Consider the following 23988-nt stretch of genomic DNA (forward strand, 5'->3'; position numbering starts at 1 on the left):
TCATCCAGTAGGGTGTGCGAGCAAAATCTTTACCCAGAGAGTGATGAGAATTTGAAATCTATTCTAATGGTGAATAGTTGAGGTGATTGTGTTGATAAAAGAAAAAACTGCCTGAACACTCGAGACAGAGAAGCAATCTGTTGATTTGAAAAGATGGAAGTGGGAGGAGGTTGGCTGCAGCACCAACGATTTGGGCTGAATAGTTTTCGATATGGTGCTGATTCTGTGGTGTTCATTGAAAGGTGCTAATTGTATAATCAATCATTAAGCTGAAAATGAAGCCTAACAATGCTAAAATAAAATTGGATAGTGGACTGTGCAATAATGAAAGCTAATTTAAAGCAGTGCACCTGTTATGAGATTTAGAGATCTATTACAGCCTGACGTCAGTCTCTGATTGAGGTAACTTTGAGCATTGTTGCAAAATGCTGGAGTAATTCACGGGTCAGGCAGCATCTCTGGAGAAAAGGAATAGGTGATGTTTCAGGTCGGATCCCTTCTTCAGACTGAGAGCCTGTGGTATATGTGGTATAAACTAGCATCTGCAGTTCTTTCTTACACGTTTTGTCTGCTCCACTGCGATATCTCCTCTAGGTATGCCTACTTTTAGGAACTTCTCCTCTTCTCTCTGACGGGAATTCTGCAACACCCCGTGTCTGCTTTCAATCTGAAGAAAGGTTTCGAACTGAAACGTCACCTATTCCTTTTCTTCTGACCCGCTGAGTTTCTCCAGCATTTTGTGCCTGTCTTCGGTATAATCCAGTATCTGCAGATTGCTTCCTGCACAATTTAATTTTGAACATTGAATGTTACTGCAAATAAATGTTAACTATACTTTTACAGAAGGGATTTTGGAAGTTATACAGAATGGCAAACTGTTGGGACAGATGCATCCAGGGACAGCCTTTGGCGAGCTTGCAATTCTCTACAACTGCAAAAGGACTGCTACTGTTAAAGGTAACTAAAGCTAGATCTCTGTGAGTGTTGGTCTTTCTCTCACTCCTCTCCTCTCTCTGTAAGTGCAGAGCTGACATGCAAACTGGGAGTGGTGTGGAGAAGCTGCTCTGATCCAATCAATGTCAATGTCAAATTCTGCACCAACTAACTGAATATGTGTGTCAAGCTGAAGATCTATAACTAATGCTGGACTCGGTGCCTATCCTGATGGTGTGAGCATGAATGGATGACTCAATGACAAAGTCAGACAATGGCACAGAATAGCACCACATTTTATATTTCAAGTGCTGATTGGTGCACACAAAAGTTGGCTGCTTAAATATCCTGACGTAACTACAACTTAATTCTTCATTAACAACAACCGATAATTATATTATGTCAGCTCATGAATTAATTAATTTACCCAACAGTTTTCATAGAAGTCTCCCATCCAAGGTGACAGATTTTAACCTCAGCTTTGGGGAACTTCACAAGGACAGTTGTACCTTCTTTTGGGGAAGAATCTTAGATGCTGCATTGAATGGTGGAAGAATATAGAATATAAGGAAACATAGAGCAGTGAGCCTAACATCTGTGATAGGCCTGTTGCTAGAGAGGATTCTAAGGGATAAGATGTTTATGCATTTGGATAGATGGGCTGATTAGGGATAGTCAGCATGGTTTTGTACATGGGAACATGTGTCTTACAAATCTGATTGCATTTTTTGAAGAAGTAATCAAAAAGGTCAATGAGGGCTAAACTGTCGACGTCATCTATATGGACCAGAAAAGCTTTTGCTAAGGTTCCACATGGGGGGCTACTGTGGAAGGTTAGATTGCATGGGATCCATGGAGAGTTAGCCTACTGGATAGAGAATGGGCTTCATGGAAGGAAGAAGTGGATGATGATGAAAAGTTGTTTCGAGGCGGCCTGTAACTAATAGTGTGGCTCAGGAATCGGTGCTGGGCCCACTGCTGTTTGTGGTTTATATCAATGATTTGGGTGAGTATGTAAAAGGCATAAATAGTAAGTTTACAGATGACACTAAAGGTAGTGTTTTAGATAGAGAACATGGTTATCAAAATTACATCAGGATCGTGATCAACCAGGCAAGTGGGTTGAGGAATGGTTGATGGAGGATGTTGTTAAGATAGAAAGAGTGCAGAAGAGATTTTAAAGGATTTGGCCAGGACTTGAGGGCCTAAGCTACAGGGAGAGGTTGGGCTAGCTTGGGCTTTATTCCTTAGAGTGCAGGAGGATGGGGGGGGTAATCTTATAGAGATGTATAAGATCACGAGGGGAATAGTCAGGGTGAATGAACAAGTATTTTATCCAGAATAAGGGACATTGGGTTAAGGTGAGAGGGGAAAGATTTATTAGGAACCTGAGGAGCAACTTTTCCACACAGGGTAGTGGGTATATGGAATGAGCTGGCAGAAGAGGTAGTTAAGGCTGGTAGTATAACAACATTTATAAGATATCTGGACAGGAACATGGATAGAAAAAATTTAGAGAGATATAGGCCAAACATGGGGAGGTGGTACTAGTGTTGATGGGGCATCTTGGTCGGCATAGGTAAGTTAGGCCGAAGGGTCCGTTTCCATGCTGCATGGCTCTATGAATCTAAAAGACGATCTCACTTCAGAGAGACAACCAGCTGGCCAGCTCAGGTGGAAGGTTTCAACTGACATGCTTCAGACAGGTGAAGAGGTTCCATGGTGTTGGTGCGAGCTAATCAGGGAAAATGTGAAATATTCCTTTTATAGTTAGATTACAGAGATATCAATCTTCTCTAAAATTAATCTATAACTATGATTTGGTCTCTCCGATATTTATTAACTGATCTATCGCCCGTAACTTTTTCAGCTGTGAAAGAGTCTTGGATTTGGGTTCTGGATCGTCAGGTTTTCCAAAGCATCATGATGGAAACAGCACAGGCGAAGAATAGGAAATACTTTAACTTCCTCAGCAGGTGAGAGCTGGATGCCCCCGGCTGCTTCAGCCAATCATCTCTGCATCCTTCCTTAGACCCTCCAAATGTAACTGAGCCAGTGTTTTATAAAGTTTCATCATGAAACCTTATTTATACCTTTCAAGAGTCAAGGGAGTTTTATTGTCGTGTGTCCCAGATAGGACAATGTAGAATACCTTTTGTATTATATGTATAAATAAAGCCCAGAGGATCGGAGGGAAAGATAGATCAGCCATGATTGAATTTATTATTACTGTTTTCTATCACTTTCCATTGCGTCTCTTTTCATTCCATAGATTTAAATCTTGATGAAAATGGTTTAATGGGACTTTATGGTCACATGCACCCAAGAGTTTGTTTGTTTTGCATACACTTCAATAAAATCTTACTGCACATAAACACAATCATACCTAAGTACAGAGTGTTAGATTAGTAGATTATACTGAGGCAGTACGCAAGAGTCGCCATGTTTCTGCCGCCATCTTGTACCTTCAAGTTTCAAAGTTCTTAAAAATGCAGTTTTATCTTGGCCTTAAAGGCCTGCTGTCTTGGTGGCAGCGCTGGGTCGAATTTGCAGGGGTTGACTGACCTGGCAATGATGTCAGTGTTCTCTACTGCTGCTCTGCCACCCTGTGCTGCTGCAAGCTGCATCTAATCCATGTGTTTGTTTGACAAACCCATCCATCTGCCCAAAACCCATCTCAAGGTACTTTCCCAGATAGCTAGGGTCTCTGAGTAGAGAAAATAATGTTTCTTGTGTTATGTTTATATACAGAGCTGAAGACATTCAGAGCTTATTGTTAGTGCTGGATGCGGAATAAGTTTCTATTGACATAATGCAATTTTTAAAACATTTGTATATTTATTATGCAGTGTTTCGATATTGAAAGGCTTGCCCGAAGAGAAGTTGTCCAAGATTGTTGATTGTCTTGAAGTTGTGAGTACATTGTCTTTAGTTTTGAAGGTTTTTCAAGAACATATTTGATTATACTCAGGATGTACTAATATTGTGGCATGTCGCAATCATGAATTCCAATTGACACATTCATGGGCTTTTAAAGAAGCATTCAAGATTCATGATTCAATTTCATTGTCACATGTACCTATAAAGTACAGTGGAATTTGAGCCACCATGCAGCCATGCTAAGTAAAAAAGCAAAGATATACACAGTACATAAAATAAAGTTTAACGTAAACATCCACCACAGTCCTCACTGTGATGGAAGGCAATAACATTCAGTCATCTTCCTCCTTTGTTGTCACAAGAACAAAGTACAATGTCAGATATCAAATTCCTTGTTGGCTAAACATCTCCAAAGTCTGAGATGTCAAGTGAATGGATTGTTATTTGGCCACTAGGAAGAACACTCACAAGACACTCAGTCTGTGTGAAGGGTCTCCTCACCGTAGAAAGCATCTCATTGGGATACATCACAACTTGGTTGGGCAACAGATCTGGCCAAGATCGCAAGAGAGTTTTGGATGTAGCCCAGTCCATCACACAAACCAGCCTTTCCCTCATCGATTCCATCTGCACTTCACTCTGCCTTGGGAAAGTAGCCAATTTAACCAAAGGTCATTTAAACCCCGGTCGTTCCCTGTTCTTCATTCTTCTATATAGGGCAGAAGATACAAAAGTTTGAAAGCCCATACCACCAGATAAGCTAAACTATCCTATCATAATCGAAGGGTGTTGTCCTGATCTCCCAACCTACCTCATTCCAGGCTTGCACTTTTTGTACTCGTGTATTGTATGATTTGACTGGATAGCATGCAGGCAAAGTGTTTAACTATTTCTCGTGACAATAATCAACTAATATAGCTGGAATAGTTTTTCTCCAAGTCAGATATGTAGATGACCAACATTATTGGGAATTCTTCGGGGTTGAGTTTGTCAAGATATCAAATTGTGGCCTTCAAAGTTGAAAAGTAAATCTTCAGCGCCAGCCAGTTAGTAGAGGGAAGAAAGTGATACAATTTGCTGTAAGTGATACCATTTCCTTTGCTGTAAGGGTTTTTGATTATGTTAAAGGCCATTGGGATGTTCATCTTGCTATCGGGGCATCAAAGGAGCAACTGTCAAATTTCCCCAATTTTCTACAATTTTTTTCTGCATGAAGAAGGGTCCCAACCCGAGACATCACCTATCCCCATTCTCCAGAGATGCTGCCTGACCCACTGTGTTACTCCAACACATTGTGTCTTTTTTTGTAAAACCAGCATCTGCAGTTCCTTGCATCTACTCTTTTCTTTATATGTTGCTGTTGTGGTACCAAAGGGCCACCTATAAACATCTATATCAAACAATAAAAGTTGAAACACTTGTATAGTTTGTGCCCACTAATAACACAAGATTTCAATATGAAAGGGTTTTTTATGTCGGGCCAATGCTGGTTCTTTCAGCTTGACTTGATAAAGTTATTTTAATGCTACTTATAGCTCCTATTGAATACTTTAGCTAAATAGTCCAGCTTGACCTCTTCCAGTGATTCCCAGCTTGATAGATGTCAATTTGCAGCCTGCAAAGCACTGCATGTGATATAAAAGGCTACGAGCCCTGCCAACATTCCGACAATTGTGCTTAAGGCTTGTACTCTGGAACCTGCCGCACCCGTGTCCATGCTGTTCCAGTATAGCTTCAACACAGCAACATTTAAAAAATTAGTTTAGAGATACAGCGTAGTAACAGGCTCCTCGGCCCACCGAGTCTGCACCGACCAGCGATCACCGCACATTAACACAATCCTACACACACTAGGGGCAGTTTTATATTTATACCAAGCCAAGTAACCTACAAACCTTTGGAGTGTGGGAGGAAACCGAAGATCTCGGAGGAAACACATGCAGGTCACGGGGAGAACGTACAAACTCCGTACAGACAGCACCCGTAGTCAGGATTGAACCCTGGTTTCTGGCACTGTAAGGTAGCAGCTCTACCACTGCACCGGTGTGTCACCCTACTTGACCTTATGGAACATTGCCCAGCCAGACTTGTCCACAAGAAGCAGATCTGCCTGCCACCACCCATTCATCTCCTCCCGATCATCTGCAAAGTGATGGATGGGATTTGACCATGATTATTATCATTGAACCTCCTACTATCTATTTCCTGGGGGCTACTGTTGACAAAAACTGAACTGGAGTGGCCATATATGGATATTATATTATGTATGTATACACAATGTGGCTACAAAAGTAGGTCGGAAGCTAGGATTCCTGCAGTGAGTTACTCACCTCCTAGCTCACCGAAAAGCCCTGTCCCACGGTACAAGTTCATTCCAAGAGCTCTCCTGAGTTTGCCCAGATTCGAACTCGGAGATTTACAGTAATGGCCACTCGTCGGTACTCGGGGCTCTCGTGGACATTTTTCAACATGTTGAAAAATCTTCACGAGTCTTCCCGTGCTTTCCTGCCATTAGCGAGTCTTGCTGAGTACCTGCCATTCGTGTTACGAGCCAGTAAGAGACGTCCCCGAGCTCCAACGTACCCACTACGTTCATTCTCCGTGCCTACCACGAGTTTGATTTTTTTTAAACTCGGGAGAGCTCTTGGAATGAACTCGTACCGTGGGACAGGGTTTTAAGCCTGTCCACCATCCACAAGGTTCGAATCAGGAGTGTGATGGAATACTCTCCATTTGTCTTGATGTGTGCAGCATCAACAACACTCAAAAACCTCAACACCACCCAGGGCGAAGCAGCCTGCTTGATAGGCAGCATATCCACAACTATTCACTCAATTCATCATCGCTGCACAGTAGCAACAGTTTCTACCATCTACGGGATGCATTGCAGCCACTCACCAAGACCCCTTGGAGAGCACCTTCCAAGCCTCAATCTTTACCAGGTAGAAGAACAAGGGAAGCAAAAACATGGGAACACTACAAACTGGAAGTCACCCTTCAGGTGACATACCTTCCTGACTTGGAAATATATCACAATTTCTTCACTCACTGGGTCAAAATCCTGGAACATCCTCCCTTACTAAACCTCAAGGACTGCAGATATTCAATAACCACCACCTTCTCCAGTGTCAGAGAGTTATAGAATGATAGTGTGGAAACAGGCCCTTCAGCCCAACTTGCCCAACATGTCCCAGCTACACTAATCCCACCTGCCAGAAATCAGTGCAATCAGGAATGGGTAGTTCCATGTTACCTCAACTTCCAAAACCCACATCCCTTGAAAAAATAATAAAAAGGTATAATCAGGCCGGTTTGAATGTAATCATGTATTGTCTTTCCAACAAAATAGCTTTTTACTCTATCTGGGTGCACACGATAATAACAGGTCTAGGTCTAGCTGGGCTTTTCAGGACAGGCTCTTCATTCGAGTTACGTAGATCAGAAAAGGCCATACCCTAATTTGTCAATGATTTGGAACAATAAGGAGCCTAATACCATGAAGTATAAACAAAATATTCCCTTCCTAGATCACTACAGGCTTGCAAATTATGCCAATAGCATATCTATTCCTATGACTAATCCATCATTTTTTACTATCTACCTTCAATGCCGTAGTAATGTTCAATCTCTCCATCTCTGCTAGGATTACTACGATAAGGGCGATTATATCATTCGTCAAGGAGAGCAAGGTAGCACCTTCTTCATTATTGCAAAAGGAAAGGTAGGAGATGATGTATATTCATGAATTTATCTGTGGAGTCCCATCGCTATGAGATGTGATCCCGCTAAGGGCAATCATTCTTGGATCTTTTTTTGAATTGGAGGATTTACTGCTTTTTGTAATAGCAGTTGTCTGTGTATTAGTAAATGAATGAACCAATTTGCATTCTAATCTTGATTGTATAATCTAAACTGATTGATTGATGTAAGAGTGGTTGCAATTTTTTGCATTTCTGGTGGTGCAATGTACAGCGTGAGTTTAAAAGGTGTCTAAAAAAACATAAATAAGTGCAAGGACATGCCTTAGTGAAATTTCATCCTCAATCCAACCACCAAAATAAACAGAGTGACTTTGTTTGCTGAGTGTACCGCAGATGCCTATGTGCTAATGCCACATATAAAATGTGCTGTTTGAAGCCATTTTCAAAGTCTTGCATCATTTTTCATCGCAATCTAAGAGAGGTCAGGTTGGGGGGAGTTCCCACCGCCACGGGTACCATGTGATCCCGTGCTACCTGTTCAATGGTCGGATAGTCGGCCACTAAACCGTCTCCCCCACCTGGTTTGCCAGGTGACGAAGGGGCTGTGGACCCCCAGCCGGTCCAAAAACAAGACCTGTCAAAGGGCAGATGAGCTCCTAGCGAACCAATGGCCATCCACACTTCGGTAGAAGTTGCGATCACTGTCGTACACGGCATTGTAAGGCACCGTGTCTGTTGATGTTTTCAACAATGATGATGATGATAAGAGAGGAAACACACAAATGCAATAACTGCCATGTTGCCAGACTATCAATTAGCAATGTGACAAGTTGTTCTGAAATAGAAGTTGTTTCTATTAATGTGCATTTGTATCTATCTGCTATTGAAAGATGTGAGGGCACTTGTGGTTTTATTGATCCTGAACAGGTCCAGGTGACACAGACAAGAGAGGGAGATGAAGGACCGCAAGAAATCAAGAAATTAAAGGCAGGAGAATACTTTGGAGAAAAAGCATTAATAAGGTACGGCAGTACGCAATGCATGAAATCCCATAAATTGGGATTGAATGGAAAGGAAACAGCAAACAAGATTTAATTAGTGCAGGTCTTGATTTGCAGAACTAAGTTTTGGCATCACTCAATACATTCTTGGAGCTGACTAACCTGTGCTGTGAAAGAAACATAGACTTAGGCTCCTGGCAGATCATTATCAGCTTAGGAACCTTCCCCCATTTGCACTATAGTCTAGTGAAGCGAACAATTATATAACATCAGCTGTGGCTCCTCTGTCACACTGCTAATCCGAGTACAAATACTTCTGCTGTTTTCTCCACGCACTCTTCTGCAAGGAAGAGTTGTGAATGTGCAAAATAGCAATCACACTTCACAAACATTATGTTCTTCATATTGCTAGTCATTGTTTTAAGTCTTTGTGGTATCACAGAGTTTTCATTTCAGCTTATGACAGAGAAATACTATTCTACAAAATGCCTGAGTAGAACAAAGTGAAAATTACAGGAAAAAGACAACACAATAATTAGTAAATTAGCTGCTTTATAAATGGCAGTTTGACACTTGGTGGAACAAGGCAGCTTTCTTATTCATCATACAGCCAGAGCACGTGAGATACTAAACAAATGCACCCGGATAGAGTTGTGGGCGGCTTTTATTTTGTGAGCTCTGATTCACGGCAGAAAGTGGAACATATTACTGACTCTTTTGTCCTTATTGTACATTCAGCCCATTTATAGACTTTTCTTTAGCACATTCAGCCCATCCATACAATGTTAATCTGAACAAGGAACTTCAGATGCTGGAGGATAGGTCCAGTCCTGAAAATCACCTGTCCATTCCCTCCACAGATGTTGCTTGACCCATTCAGTTCCTCCGCCACTTTGTATTTTGTTCAGGATGTAGCCATATAGTCTATAGCATAAGTGTCCACCTAAGTACGTCACAATGTATAGAGAGCATTTATGCCTCCATCTATCCTTCATTCTGAGGGCTCAAGACTCCTACCGCTCATAGCTGACTTCTTCATTTGACCTGTCTATTGACTCCATCCCCAACTAATCCTTTAATCAACCCCCAGCTCTCTTCTCTGCTTCTTTCTTTTGCGATGCCTTGCTTGATTGCTCAGTACATAAAGACCAAGTGTTTGAATGTATAGAATGCATTGACCACACCTTACGTCAAAACTAATTGAATGGATGAGGTAACAAGTCCTCTATGGAAGAATTGAGACCAAATCATAAATATTTGTTTCTCAATGCTTAGATAATGTGCCTACTCCTGCTCTGAAATAATATGTTTATATCTTCATCCTGATAATGCTTTATACATCATTGGGGTAAGCAAAGAGTTGGGATGTAACTAGAACACATTTGTAGAATCCGGTGACAACACTGTATTCCTTAACTGCTTTAATTGTATACATTTGAAACGATATTCAAAATATTCTATTAACATTACATTACAAGTACATTGAGGACATTTTAATAGAAAAGTAAATTCTGAAAGAGATTTCACAAATGAAAAAAGTCAGATCAGAAAATCAGCCTTAATCTGATCGCAACATCTTTCTTTTCTCTCCTTACACAGCGACGATCTTCGTTCTGCAAACATAATTGCAGATGATGATGATACCCAGTGCTTGGTTGTAGATCGCGAGTAAGTCTTCCTATGGAGTGAACTTTCATGCAGTGGGAAGTGGGGATATTGAGTGGTATTTCAACTTTGGCAGGAATAAAACGTGTTTTACAAATACTCAAATCACCATCAGCTCTGCAGTGGGATTTTCATAAATGACAAAAAGCAAGAATTCAATATTCAGTGGTGAAATATTATTATTTGAGATTGGGAGGTTACAGTAATTCACCTGATATCAGGATACAATTTCTTGCTTCTCTAACTCTCTCTGCTGCAAGCGAACCCTGCTTGTACTCACAACTAACCCAGGTATCAAACCACCAACGATCAAAATCAGGCACAACCTTCACTGGCTGCTTTAGGCACTCTGCCCTGACCACAATATCCTTGTAGCTAGAGAGTTTTAATTTTAGGGTTGTGAAACCTAACAAGCCATAATCAATCAACAACCCAGTCTGAAGAAGGGTTTCGGCCCGAAACGTCGCCTATTTCCTTCGCTCCATAGATGCTGCTGCACCCGCTGAGTTTCCCCAGCAATTTTGTGTACCCAAGCCATAATCAATTGTCGCCTTTATTCTAATATAACAGTTCACACTGCCCATCACCTACTAGTCTGTGCAGTCCTTCGGTTTCTTTCCCTTTCCTGTCTGGTACCTATGTCACTGTTCGAAACAACTTTTTATATTACAAAAGTCATAATACTGAATTGTACTCCAGCTAATCAAATACAATGTCACTTGTCATAATGGGGTACATTCTACTTGAATAATAATTCAAGTGAGCGGCAAATTCAATGGTATTATTCATTAACAATACGATGCATTTTATCTCAGGTACTTAGCATGGTTTGTGCTAGACCCCCCCCTCCCCATGCCTTATAAACATTTTCCCTTCCAATATACATCCAGTTCTCTTTTCATAATTACTGTTCAACCTGCTTCCTCTGCCCTTTCAGGCAGCACAAACATTTTGCATTCAAACAAATCTCTGCATCTGCTCTCTAGTTCCTCGCCGATTATCCTAAGCCTATATCCATTGATTAGTCACCCTGATAGTGGAATCAATTCCTCGCTATCTTCTCAAAAGATTTCTCTCCCCAAACCTCCTCTGCTCTACAGCAACGATACCAGCTTCATTTCAAAATGTCCTATCGCATAGGAACTATGATAATGATTAATTATCTAACATTCACATTTATGAAAACCCCATGAATAGCCAAGAGCTATTGATGCCAACTACAAAATGGATCGATACTTGCAGTTCGGAGATAAGTGGTCTCAGGGCACCTCTGGTTTACAGATACAGCAAGGAAACAGGCCCTTCAGCCTACTGAGTCTGCATCGATTAGCGATCCCTCTAACACTGTCCTGCACAAACTGGGGACAATTTAAAATTTATACAAGCCAATTAACCTACAAACCTGTATGCCTTTGGTGTGTGGGAGGAAACCGAAGATCCCGGAGAAAACCCACGTGGTCACGAGAAGAATGTACAAACTCCATACAGACAGCACTCGTAGTCAGGATCAAACCAGGTTCTCTAGCGTTGTAGGCCGCAACTCTACTGCTACACCACCGTGCCGCCCACCATGCTCCCCTGGTTCTGTGACTCTGGCCAACCTAGTTGGACCTCTGGACCTCTCCATGGTAACAGCAGATGCTTCTGATGATCTTATACCCTGTCTAAGAACTAACAGGCTTGTTCAACAACTGGAATTTAGCTTGGATACCAATTAAGTAGGTTTTCATCTCAGCTCCTTGAGTGGCAGTGTCCAATGAAAATAATACATATAAATAATAAGAAATCTGCACTAATTGTTCAATGACATAAAAATAATGGCTTGCAAGTGAAGTTCTTCACTGATAAACTTAATTGCAGAGTATGATGATATCTGCTGCTTAGTTGTAGATTATGAGTACGTCTTCCTGTGGAGTGAACTTTCATCCACTGGTTAATTGAGTGTTATTTCAATTTCAAAAGGAATCAAATTTGGTTTGCAAAACCTCAAATTATTTAATTTAAATTTAATTAAACAAAATAAAATATATCTATGTTCAAATATGTTATATAAAGTGCCGAAGATGTGTGACATTTCCCCTGACATCATGATTATCCCATTCATCTGCTTCCTCTCCCTTGTCTCATCTCTACTCCTCTAGCTTCTAAGGGTCCTTCCCCTCCACAATCCCGTACCCCCCACCCCCCTCTCCACCCCCAACCCTCCTCTTTACCCAAATTGATGTGCCCACTAAAAAGTTTTTTAATTATGTGATCGGATTCATCTAAATGCATTTTGAAATGTGTTCCCAGCGTGTTTAACCAAATGGTTGGCACATATGAGGAGTTGCAGACCTACTTGAAGGAGTACGTGGACCAACTCTCCCGCAGTGATGAAAACAGAAATACAATGTCAGTATCCTCCATTTCTAATTGTATCATTAGTTCATTTGGAGTAAATCCTACTAGTTGATGTTACGCTTTCACACTGTATATGTAGTTGCAGAGTGGACCTCCTGTCTCTGAGTCAAAAGGCACGACTAGCTCCCTTTCTAGTAACCTGGTGGAAATTGTGCTCTGCCATAGGATGTGTTATACTTTGGCTGGGATGTTAACCAGAATTGTCATCAACATGTGCCCCATAGCCCAATCACCCATTATACTGCATCCCTTAAAGCTCTATATCAGTCCCCATTCAAGTGCTCTGTTTCTTCCGAGTCATGCATAGTCTTTCATTCCCACTTTAGTGCAAGTGTTTTCAGTTGTCGTACAAGCACCATGTGATGTGTTTATGGAAAAGCAAGTTCGATGGGTCAAGTCACTATGTTCTTCCAGCAGTTTATTTTTTTGCTCCAGATTCCAGCATCTGCAGCATCTTGTGTCTCCCTCATCTCCCCCCTCTTCACCACGATTTTTGTTCCTGAGTAGATTTCACCTACCAAACAGGCGAGAGAAGGAATGGAGAAGAAGGCAGATTTTCTTACTGTTAATAAACTTAGTGAAAAGAGTAGGGCATAAGAACACGAGAAAATTGGAGCAGGAGTAGACAGGACCAAGGAGTATTTATGTCAAAACTTGGCAAGCAAAATTTGACACAAAAGCTGTGCAAGTTAAATCAAAGCAAGGGAAAAGAGGTGTTGTTTTTACAAAAAGTGATGAAAGAAAACAAAAATTCACATGCCAATCTATAAAACGTTTCCAAAGCCTTTGATTGAGAATTTGTAGAAACAGGTTGTGCAGTAGCTGCCAGGTACTTTATGAATGTGTTCCCTGCTACCAATTAAAATCTGATTCCTTTTATTTCCGAAGGCCACTCACAACTGCGCTACAACTTTCCTCTGAGTGCATCGAGGTGATGCGACTGAGAGAAAAGGTGGCCAAGTTTACGAATGCATCCCCTTCCAAAAACTTTGACATCATTACCACTCTGGGCATGGGAGGCTTCGGCCGTGTAGACCTGGTGAGTGGGATTGGAATGAAAGTGTTGGGGAATGTTTGTAGGGGCGAGAGGGATCATTGTCAAAACTATGTCGACATGGGCAAAGTGGGCAAAGCCTGTTTCCATGCTGTGTAGCTCTAATATTGTTAATGGTACAAATTAAAACAATCTAGTTAAGGTGGTGTCATGGTAGCACAGCAGTCAAGTTGCTGTCTTACAGTGGCAGGAGCCAGGTTCGTTCCCAGGTGCTGTCAGTATGGAGCTTGTATGTTCTCCCCATGACCTGCGTGGGTTTTCTCCTACACACATAAACCTACAATGTTCAGTGTTTGCACTGGTGCTGATCGGTCAACCTCTAAGCGCTGGAGGAACACAGTGGGTCAGACAGCATCTGTGGAGGGAAATGGACAACAATGTTTTGGATAGGGACCCTTCTTAGTCTTAACTGCCATCTCCAGTCTTGTGTGTCGCCATTTTACTGCTAATTAGTCACTTTATGTGGCACTCCTTTTCAAACTCATTGCTGTGCACTGAGCTATTTATCAATTTAAATAGTAAACGTTCGATCTGGAGTTTAGATGATTAGCTATCATGGATGTGTCATAGTGCATCATGCTTGTTTAGCTAAAAGGACGAGTCCTTCAATCTTGCTTTTTCTGTCTGTTATGTTAACTGAAATGTCTTGTACAATTCGGTGCTTCTCCAGGTGAAGCTGAAGGATGAAGATACCACCTTTGCCCTGAAATGTATCAAAAAGAAGCATGTTGTGGATACTCGGCAACAAGAGCATGTCTACTCCGAGAAGAACATTCTGCTTCAGACCAAATGCCAGTTTATTGTGAGGTGAGGCAAGCTTCATTTTCCAGAGATGATTAAGATTTGAAGCGAGCTGTGCACTCGTTCCAGTCATTTCCTGAGTCAAGTGAATGGGCTTTGCATGTTTATATGCCTATGCACATGTGTGTGTAACTATCTATCTACACGTGCATGCTCACACACATATAAATATATATATATGTGTGTGTGTGTGTATATATATATTTGAGTGTAGAAAGGACCTGCAGGTGCTGGTATATACTGAAGATGCTGGAGTAACTCAGGTCAGGTAGCATCTCTGGAGGGAAAAGGATGGGTGATGTTTTGGGATCCTTCTTAAATATATGTGTATGTGTGCGTGCATGAGTGAGTGTATGTATGTGTGTAAATTTAAGATAAGATAAGATAATTTTATTGATCACATACACCTAGGTGTAGTGAAATGCTTCTTGCCAATGCAGCACATAAAGAAAGAATACAAACATAACAATAATAAAGAATTTTAAACATAAAAACATCCCCCCACGATGGTTCCCATTATGAGGGAAGGCACAGCGTCCAGTCCCCATCCCATGTCCACCCATAGTCGGGCCTATTGAGGCCTCCATAGTTGCCTTTAAGGAGGCCCGATGTTCCAGGCCGTTCTCGCCGGATGATGGTGCTCCGGCGTCGGGAGAATCCTCTCGGCGGCATGGGAACCCTGGAACGGCCGCTTCCCTCACCGGAGACCGCGGCTTCCGAAGCCAACAAGGCAGCGCCGGTTGGAGCTCCACCACTGGCGATCTCATCGCGAGATCCCAGGTTCCCGGTGTAAAGTTCGGCGCCACCGCCCGCAGCTGGCCGCTCCACAGACCCGCAGCTCCGCGATGTTTATTTCGGCGGTCTTCAGCTCACCGGAGCTCCAGCGCGGCGACCCGGGCAAGGCATCGCCCGCTCCACGATAGCGCTCCAGCGCTGTGCCGCCACCGAAGCCGAGGTTCTGGGCGGTCCCCTCAGGAAACACCGCTCCAGGCCCGCTGGTAGGCCGCGAGGACAGGTCGAAACTGCAGCCCGGAGAAAAGCTGCCTCTCCGACCAGGTAGGGACCCTGAAAGATAGTTTCCCCCTTCCCCCCCCTCCCCCCACATAAAAAAGTCTAGACCTCCAGAACAAAAACACTTTAACTAACTAAAAATAAAAAAAAGAGATGAAAAAGACGGACAGCTGCTGGCTGGGCAGCCATACACAGGACAGCGCCCCTAAAGAACTAAATTTACATTTAGTTATGAGGGCATGTAACTGTAGATGTGCATTAAATGCGTGTAAGTGTGAATATAATGTGTAGCCACTATATAAGTGTGTATTTCTGCCAGTCTATGTACATGTGGGCTTCACTGTGTATGTAACTGTACAAAATTACATATCCATGTCAGTGGATCTATGTGTAATTTCTGTATCTTTGCAAATGTTGGTAATTTGTATGTACGTGGGCACATTTTCAGTTAATACTTACAGAGTTATGTATAGTGCAGGTGTGTGTAAAAATGTGTGCAAATCTGTTTCTATGTCCTATAGTCTTCCAACTGTGAGTAAGAACTATGAGCCATTCAGATTTTAGCTCATTACACCTTTGCTAATCAAAAGTATGAGAATAAGTCACTTCAGTTGATGACTTGGTAGCCTAGGTACACCAGGAAATTTATTTCCTGCTCATTCATGCTCAAAGATGACACACTGGATGTCAGGGATTACAGGGAGAAGGCAGGAGAATGGGGTTGAGAGGGAAAGATAGAATGGTGGAGTAGACTTGATGGGCCGGATGGCGTAATTCTGCTGCTATCATTTATGAACTTATGAATTTATTAATGTGTTCCCCCTTTCTGTTTCACTCACTAGACCAGGAAACAACATTGGCAGATTATGTAAGCACTGATGCATTTTGTTTCATTACATTCACTCATCTCTGGACTGAATTCGATATATCTGACTGCTTCCTACTCCCTACTCCAAAACACCCTTGTAGTTTCAGCCCCCTCCTTGGCGTTGTCAAACTTTCTCTGCACAAACCTTTAGTGATGAAAATGGTCAGAGTTGCCTTGTGAAAGTGCTGCTGGCACATTTACACCAAGCCACCTGTTGTTTTGTGCCTTCAGACTGTCATAGCTTCAACCAAATCTGAAGCACATGTCATTTTCAAATGTCAACTCAATTTATGATTGAAATGAATTGTGTGTCAGGCTGGAGACTAACAATGGGGTGTGCAACAAAGATGATAAAGCCTTCTGCTCCAGCTGCCTGCTTAAGAGTGCACAGGAGTCTTTTATCAAGGAATATTTTAGAATAATTTAAAAATAATAGATAATGCTACAAAGCATGTCATACATACCAATTAATATGGAAAGGCGATTGCTTCTGTTTGATTTATTTTACTTTGCGTATTACCAATCTGCAGATCGTATGAAAAAGTGTTTATCAATGATTTCTAAATAAGATCAAAGGAAGTAAGATTGTGCATTTCCAAGGCACCCGTCGTAGCTTCAAGGTGTCGCAAAGCATCCTGCAGTCAATAAATGTATTATTTTGAATGCGTAAGAAAAGTGGCTACAATTTAAGCCCACATGAAGGACAGATAATGTTGAGATTATTGTGCTCACATCAGAGAAGTGATCCTGTGACCTCTAACTCAGTTGCATAGTAATGTCTGATCCCTAGATTCTCTGCGCTGAATGGCTTCCCCCCTCAGCACTCTCAGAGTGCCCATGCTTCAATTCACTCCATACCAACCACAACACGTGCCTCATCAAGAACAAACACCCCACGATGACACGAGGTTGCCCAACTACAGGGTGGATGATCAGTGCGACGTTTATCGGCAGAAAAGTAATCAACGGCACTCAGTCAACACAAGAAACATAGAAACATAGAAACTAGGTGCAGGAGTAGGCCATTCGGCCCTTCGAGCCTGCACCGCCATTCAATATGATCATGGCTGATCATCCAACTCAGTATCCCGTACCTGCCTTCTCTCCATACCCTCTGATCCCCTTAGCCACAAGGGCCACATCTAACTCCCTCTTAAATATAGCCAATGAACTGGCCTCGACTACCCTCTGTGGCAGGGAGTTCCAGAGATTCACCACTCTCTGTGTGAAAAAAGTTCTTCTCAAGAGATGAGAAGATGGAAGTGGATTAACCATGTTCTAGCAGCAATTTTGCATCACCATGTCTTTGATTGTTATGTGGAAATGTTCAGCAGATCAGGCAGCATCTGTGGAGAGAGAAGCATGGCTTAATGTTTTAGGTCAAAAGCTTCTACCATGTGACATTTACAATGGGACTGCTTTAAACTCAAAGAATCCATTGCCATCAAAATGCTGGCCAATCAGTGTAATTTTTGACGAGTTGGTTGTATGTTCCTTTCATTTGTTACAAGCTCCAGTATTGTTACTTGCCTCGCAATGATTTTTAAGGATAAAAGCACCAGTCACTTTATGATGTTCTCAAAAGATTCTTCCTGAGGATGTGAGCATTGCTGGGATGCTAGAATACTGGTGTGCTAGTATTTTTTCCTGCTTCCCTTGAGAAGTTTTCTTTCTCTGGTGATGATTGAGTAAGGAATGCCACAAATGGGAGCTCCAGGATTTTGACCCACTAAGGATGAAAGAACCAGAATGGGTTTCTAAATCGATGATGAGGTGCAGGGAGAGAGTGAACGAAAGATTAGTGTTTGAGGAAACCAGATATTACTGGGGGGGCTGTATGAATTTACAAAGATAGGGAGGAAAGTATTCACATTATTAATCCAGGATAGTATTCACATTATTAAATCAGTGCTTCACAGCTCAGGAACAGTTTTAGTTTAGTTTAGTTTAGAGATATAGCATGGATATAAGCCCTTCAGCCCACCGAGTCCGCACCGACCAGCGATCACTGCAGTCTTAAGAATGGTTCTGACCCGAAATGTCACCTGTTCCTTTTCCCCAGAGATGCTGCCCGATCTTGTAGAACCCAGTGTCATTTCCAACATTCAACCACATATTTTAACTCATTTTAACCGGAGCAAAGAATAGGTTCTGTTGCGAGACTGTTTCAAAAATAATAAGGGAAATATCTGATGGCTATCTAACTGTGACTTATAGGTTGTACCGGACTTTCCGAGATTCCAAGTATGTGTATCTGCTCATGGAGGTGTGTCTGGGCGGGGAGCTGTGGACCGTCCTGCGTGACATGTGAGTGTATGCCATTTTTATGTTCCAATGTTTGAATGTATTTCGTCAAATCCATGTCCATTCCAATGCAGGCTACTGTGTATGGCCACTGTTAGGATTGCAAGGGAGGTGGAATATAAGCCATCATCTATCTATAGATCTGACAACCTTACCTCAATTCCAATGGTCTTGGATAAAATATAGGTGGAAAGTGCTGGGAATACTCAGTAGGTCAGGCAGCCTATGTGGAGAGAGAAAGAGTGTTATGCCCTTGTCCCACTTAGGAAGCCTGAACGGAAACCTCTGGAGACTTTGCGCCCTGCTCAAGGTTTCCGTGCGGTTCCCGGAGGTTACAGGTAGTGGAAGCAGGTAGGGAGACGGACGGGAACCTCCGGGAACCGCACGGAAACCTTGGGTGGAGCGCAAAGTCTCCAGAGGTTTCCGTTCAGGTTTCCTAAGTGGGACAGGGGCATTATTGTGTTATTGCTTCAGGTTGATGATCTCCAATGTCTAGAAAAAAGTTGCAGCACAGATTCACCAAAGAGGGAAATGGTCTTAAAAATGTTTTCTTAGGGACAGATTTTCTCACAGTTCCTTTCTTCAAGATTGAGGTCTGCTCTCAACAAATATCAAATGATCTACTCAGGTAGAGAAAGAAGCCAGAACATGAACATTAGAGTCAGGTCACTCAAAGGTGAACTCACAGAAAGGACAGTGGTAAACTTCCTTAAGTATCTGTAGATGTGGAGGTAACTGTACTTACCATTCTTTATACTGTGAAAGGTGAATCCCAAGGAGAAGGCGATTCATTGAAACTGATACAAAGTATTAAATCCCAATCACACAGCCAGGTAAATTCCAATCAATGGGAATGCAGCTATGTGCTCCCTTGTGCACAAATAAAAACAAATGTCCACAGATAAATCAGAGTCCGAGCCATTGACCTTAAGTGGCCTTAAGTCACTGATCTTAAGTGGATCAAGTTTAGGTTGAGTTTTAAATGTGATTCTTTTTGTTGACCTATCTGACCAAACCATCCTGGGTAATACATTCTTCCAAGCCCACAATATGGACAGATGGCAATAATAACTAGTTCCATAGCAATGCAGACTCTCGAGATGCCTCACAAGGACACTGTCAGATAGTAGGAGAAAATAAAACTGATCCGTCCATTAAGGGAGCTGAATCTGTGTTTGTGTTCACAGGTGTTTCTTTGAGGAACCGACAGCCAGGTTTTGTGTTGGATGTGTTGTGGAGGCTTTTGATTATTTGCACAACAGAGGAATCATTTACAGGGATCTCAAGCCTGAGAATTTGCTGCTGGACTCTGACGGATATGTGAAAATGGTACGTATTGATCCAGTGGAACCAGTAGCAACTCATACCGTGCACTGGCAGATACAACCTCCATCAGTCAGTCTCTCATTGACACAATACTTCAGCAAGTAAATTCTCACCTTAAAGCCATCCCTCTAGCATTGGATATTTCCATCTTGGGGAAAACGACTGACCATCTATGCTATCTTTGCCTCTCATAATTTTATATTCTTCTATCAGACCTCCTCTCAACCTCCAGTGTTCCAGAAGAAATAATCCAACCTCCCCCTGTGTAATTCCCCTTAATTCAGGCATCTTTCTGATAAACCTTCTCTGCATTCTTTCCAAAGCTTCCACATCCTTCCTGTGTTGGGTCACTAGGACTACATGCAATACTCCACATGCAACCATACCAAAATCCTATAAAGATGCACCATGAATGACTTCCTGACTCTTATACTCAATGGTTACCATCAAACTGTTGGGTACGTGATCCTGCGGTGCAACCATGATCGCCTTGAATTACAATTACATCAGCTACCAGTCAATGGATTATAAAGGGATGAGAAAGGTGCTATTTACATGAAACTTTCATTGCTTTGAATAAATTGACCCCTGGAGACACAAGGAACTGCAGAACCTTGTGTTCCAAAAAAGGACGCAACGTGCTGGAGTAACTAAGCAGGTCAGGCAACGTCTCTGGAGAACAAGGATAGGTGATGATTCGGGGAAGGGTCCCATCCCAAAATGTCACCCATCCATATTCTCCGGAGATGTACAGGGTCTTGGTGAGACCGCTCCTGGAGTATTGCGTACAGTTTTGGTCTCCTAATCTGAGGAAAGACATTCTTGCCATAGAGGGAGTACAGAGAAGGTTCACCAGACTGATTCCTGGGATGTCAGGACTTTCATATGAAGAAAGACTGGATAGACTCAGCTTGTACTCGCTAGAATTTAGAGGATTGAGGGGGGATCTTATAGAAACGTACAAAATTCTTAAGGGGTTAGACAGGCTAGATGCAGGAAGATTGTTCCCGATGTTGGGGAAGTCCAGAACAAGGGGTCACAGTTTAAGGATAAGGGCAAAATCCTTCAGGACCGAGATGAGAAAAACATTTTTCACACAGAGAGTGGTGAATCTCTGGAATTCTCTGCCGCAGAAGGTAGTTGAGGCCAGTTCATTGGCTATATTTAAGAGGGTTAGATGTGGCCCTTGTGGCTAAAGGGATCAGGGGGTATGGAGAGAAGGTAGGTACAGGATACTGAGTTGGATGATCAGCCATGATCATATTGAATGGTGGTGCAGGCTCGAAGGGCCGAATAGCCTACTCCTGCACCTATTTTCTATGTTTCTATGTTTCTATGATGCTGCCTGAACTATTGAGTTGTTCCAGCACTTTGTGTTTTGAACGGACTCCTGGTGGGTTTCTGCTTTTAATGGTTTCAAACTAAGTTGATGGATCCCATCTAGGAAGTCTCATTCTGCTCTCCCCGGGGGCATGTCTGCAGCCTAGCTGCCTAGTCTCATTGACGCTCTAACACCCAGCATCAGTATTAAACTTAAATGCTGGATTCACCTCATGCTTTGGAGCGACATTAATTCAGGAGTAGTCAACCAAAGTTTTCCACTGACAAAAACTGTGTGGGCTGTGAGCTGACTGGAGAATTTTTTTTAATGAAAGTCCTTAACCTCGCTACAAGAGAAACACAGAACCTTTCTTCACCCAGAAAATGCAGCGAGTGCATTTTTAAACTGCGCAATGTGCAAAAGTTATTTTTAAATCTACAATAAGTTTTTGTTTCAAAATCATGATAAAACGAATCTGTTTTCTGTGGAAAAACAGTCACCAATCAGGAGACATGCATTTTAAATAATTGGTGAAAAGAATAGAGATGAGGAGGAAGCATAGTTTTGAAATGCAGCAATTTATTACAAATTGGTATGCTCTGAATGAGGAGGCAACTGTTTCAACAGGACCTTTCAAGATGAATTGGCTAAACACTCGTATAGGAAACGATTGCAGAACAATTATATTGATAGCTCTTTTAAAGAGATAGCATCAGCATAAATGGATGAATGGCCACCTGTGCTGTACCAGTCTACATAATTTTGGTATAATACGGTGGAGAGATGGAGATAGGCCAAAAAACTGCTGGAAAAACTCAGAGGGTCAGGCAGCATCTTTCGAAGCAAAGGAATGGTCAACGTTTTGGGTTAAGAACCTGCATTAGGACTGAGAGGGAAATGAGCTACAGATAGAGATGGGAGGAGGGATAATGCCCTTGTCCCACTTAGGAAACCTGAACAGAAACCTCTGGAGACTTTGCGCCCCACCCAAGGTTTCCGTGCGGTTCCCGGAGGTTGCAGGTGGTTGCCGGAGGTTGCAGGTAGTGGAAGCAGGTAGGGAGACTGACAAAAACCTCCGGGAACCGCACGGAAACCTTGGGTGGGGCGCAAAGTCTCCAGAGGTTTCCGTTCATGTTTCCTAAGTGGGACAGGGGCATAAGGCAGAGGCTGGGAGGTGATATGAGAAGCCAGCTGAGGGGAATGGATGATGAGCAGATGGGTGAGGGAACGGGGTGAGTGCTGAGACAAGAAGCGGGTAAGTGATAGGTAGAAACCTAAGAAAAATACATTACTTAATCAGATGACATCGGGAGGATGAGGTGAAAGTCAAGCTGGAGGCTGGAAGGTGATAGATGGAATCAGATAAGGAAGGAATAATGTGCACATAAAACCAGGAGGTGAAGGAAATGTGGAAGATGAACCAAGGGAAAGATACCATGAGGTAAGTGGTGTACAGGCAGACAGGATCAGGTGGGGGCTGGAATGTCTAGATAATGAACAGAGTTGTCGGGTTAAAGAATCAAGGAATGTAGATGGAGTTAAATTAAAGATTGGCCATAAATGACTGGTTCAGAAACATTAGAGGCCCAAATAGTTTATCATACCAAAGCTTCCAAAACAACTCGTCAACCAACACCAAAGGATGCTTAACGTTCTACACAACCCAAGCCCTGTATATGCTTCCACAAATGCTCTGGTCTTTGTGCAGGAAAACACAAGACCTGGCGTGCACCGTCAACCCTGATATTTCTATCTCAGAACACTTTTGAGGAACCACAAGCTAAACCAAGCCAATGTAGATTGGAGAAACAAAGAACTGCAGATGTTGATTTACACAAAGGACACAAAGTGCTGGAGTAATTCACCGGGTCAAGCAGCATCCCTGTAAAACATGGATACATGACAGTATTGGTTAGGATCCTTCTTCCTGGGTCCAGACCTGAAACATCACATATCCGTGTTCTCCAGAGATGCCACATTACCCGTTGAGTTACTCCAGCGCTTTGTTTCCTCCATTGTATATTGGAAGTGGCTTCACATGTGTCAATCAGTAACTCATTACCTATGTGATTCCCCCAACCCTTGTCTTTCAGGCTGATTTTGGTTTTGCTAAGCGGATTGGCCTGGGCAAGAAGACCTGGACCTTCTGTGGAACCCCTGAGTACGTTGCTCCAGAGATTATCATGAACAAGGGCCATGACTTTGGTGCAGACTATTGGTCTCTGGGAATCCTGGTCTTTGAGCTTCTGACTGGAAAGTAAGCATTGAAGCAGTAAGTGTAAATCACACAGGGCACATTCACATCAGGTGCACTCACACTAAAGGCACTCACACTCACCACTTATTTCCCATTCCTTGATACTTACCAGTTAGCCCTCCACATTATTCTTGGATGTTTAGAAGATAGATCACATGTTTTTTTTGTATGCTGCGTGCTGCGATTTTCATGAATACTAAAAGGCTAAAAGAAAATTGGGAAATTATACTTCTGAGTCTCCAAGTCTGGGCATATCATCTGCATCAGCCACAAGTTGCAAGAAGGAAAAAGGCCGTACTGTGACCTTCACCAACTTACAATCCATTTCCTGGATTTCAACTGCAAGAGTCAGCGGCTGCTCACTTTGCCCAGTCCAACCATCAAACTCGCATTTGCTCTGGTCCTATACAGATCCTGTCAACTATCATTCATCTACAGAAAAGGGGACATTTACATTGGCCAATTT

General features: G+C 42.4%; 1 protein-coding gene across 5 annotated transcripts in view; it reads left to right on the forward strand.

The window, feature by feature from the left end:
• LOC116966409 (cGMP-dependent protein kinase 2-like) overlaps positions 1–23988 on the forward strand; it is a 37367-nt gene that overhangs the window by 7756 nt on the left and 5623 nt on the right. For 4 of the 5 annotated variants that reach the window (XR_004410007.1, XM_033012620.1, XM_033012622.1 and 1 more), the window contains exons 4-15: positions 844–957; positions 2804–2909; positions 3783–3846; positions 7457–7534; positions 8442–8536; positions 10115–10183; positions 12473–12571; positions 13469–13619; positions 14305–14441; positions 18532–18621; positions 19806–19947; positions 23359–23522. Coding sequence is in view for 4 of the 5 variants with exons in the window: in XM_033012620.1 (XP_032868511.1) it covers positions 844–957; positions 2804–2909; positions 3783–3846; positions 7457–7534; positions 8442–8536; positions 10115–10183; positions 12473–12571; positions 13469–13619; positions 14305–14441; positions 18532–18621; positions 19806–19947; positions 23359–23522 (1309 nt within the window). In the remaining variant the exon portion in view is untranslated. The remainder of the gene's footprint in view (positions 1–843; positions 958–2803; positions 2910–3782; positions 3847–7456; positions 7535–8441; positions 8537–10114; positions 10184–12472; positions 12572–13468; positions 13620–14304; positions 14442–18531; positions 18622–19805; positions 19948–23358; positions 23523–23988) is intronic. The other variant, XM_033012623.1, reaches the window with a different exon arrangement.

The sequence above is a fragment of the Amblyraja radiata genome, chromosome 37, assembly GCF_010909765.2.
Source record: "Amblyraja radiata isolate CabotCenter1 chromosome 37, sAmbRad1.1.pri, whole genome shotgun sequence".
In the NCBI taxonomy this organism is placed as follows: domain Eukaryota; kingdom Metazoa; phylum Chordata; class Chondrichthyes; order Rajiformes; family Rajidae; genus Amblyraja; species Amblyraja radiata.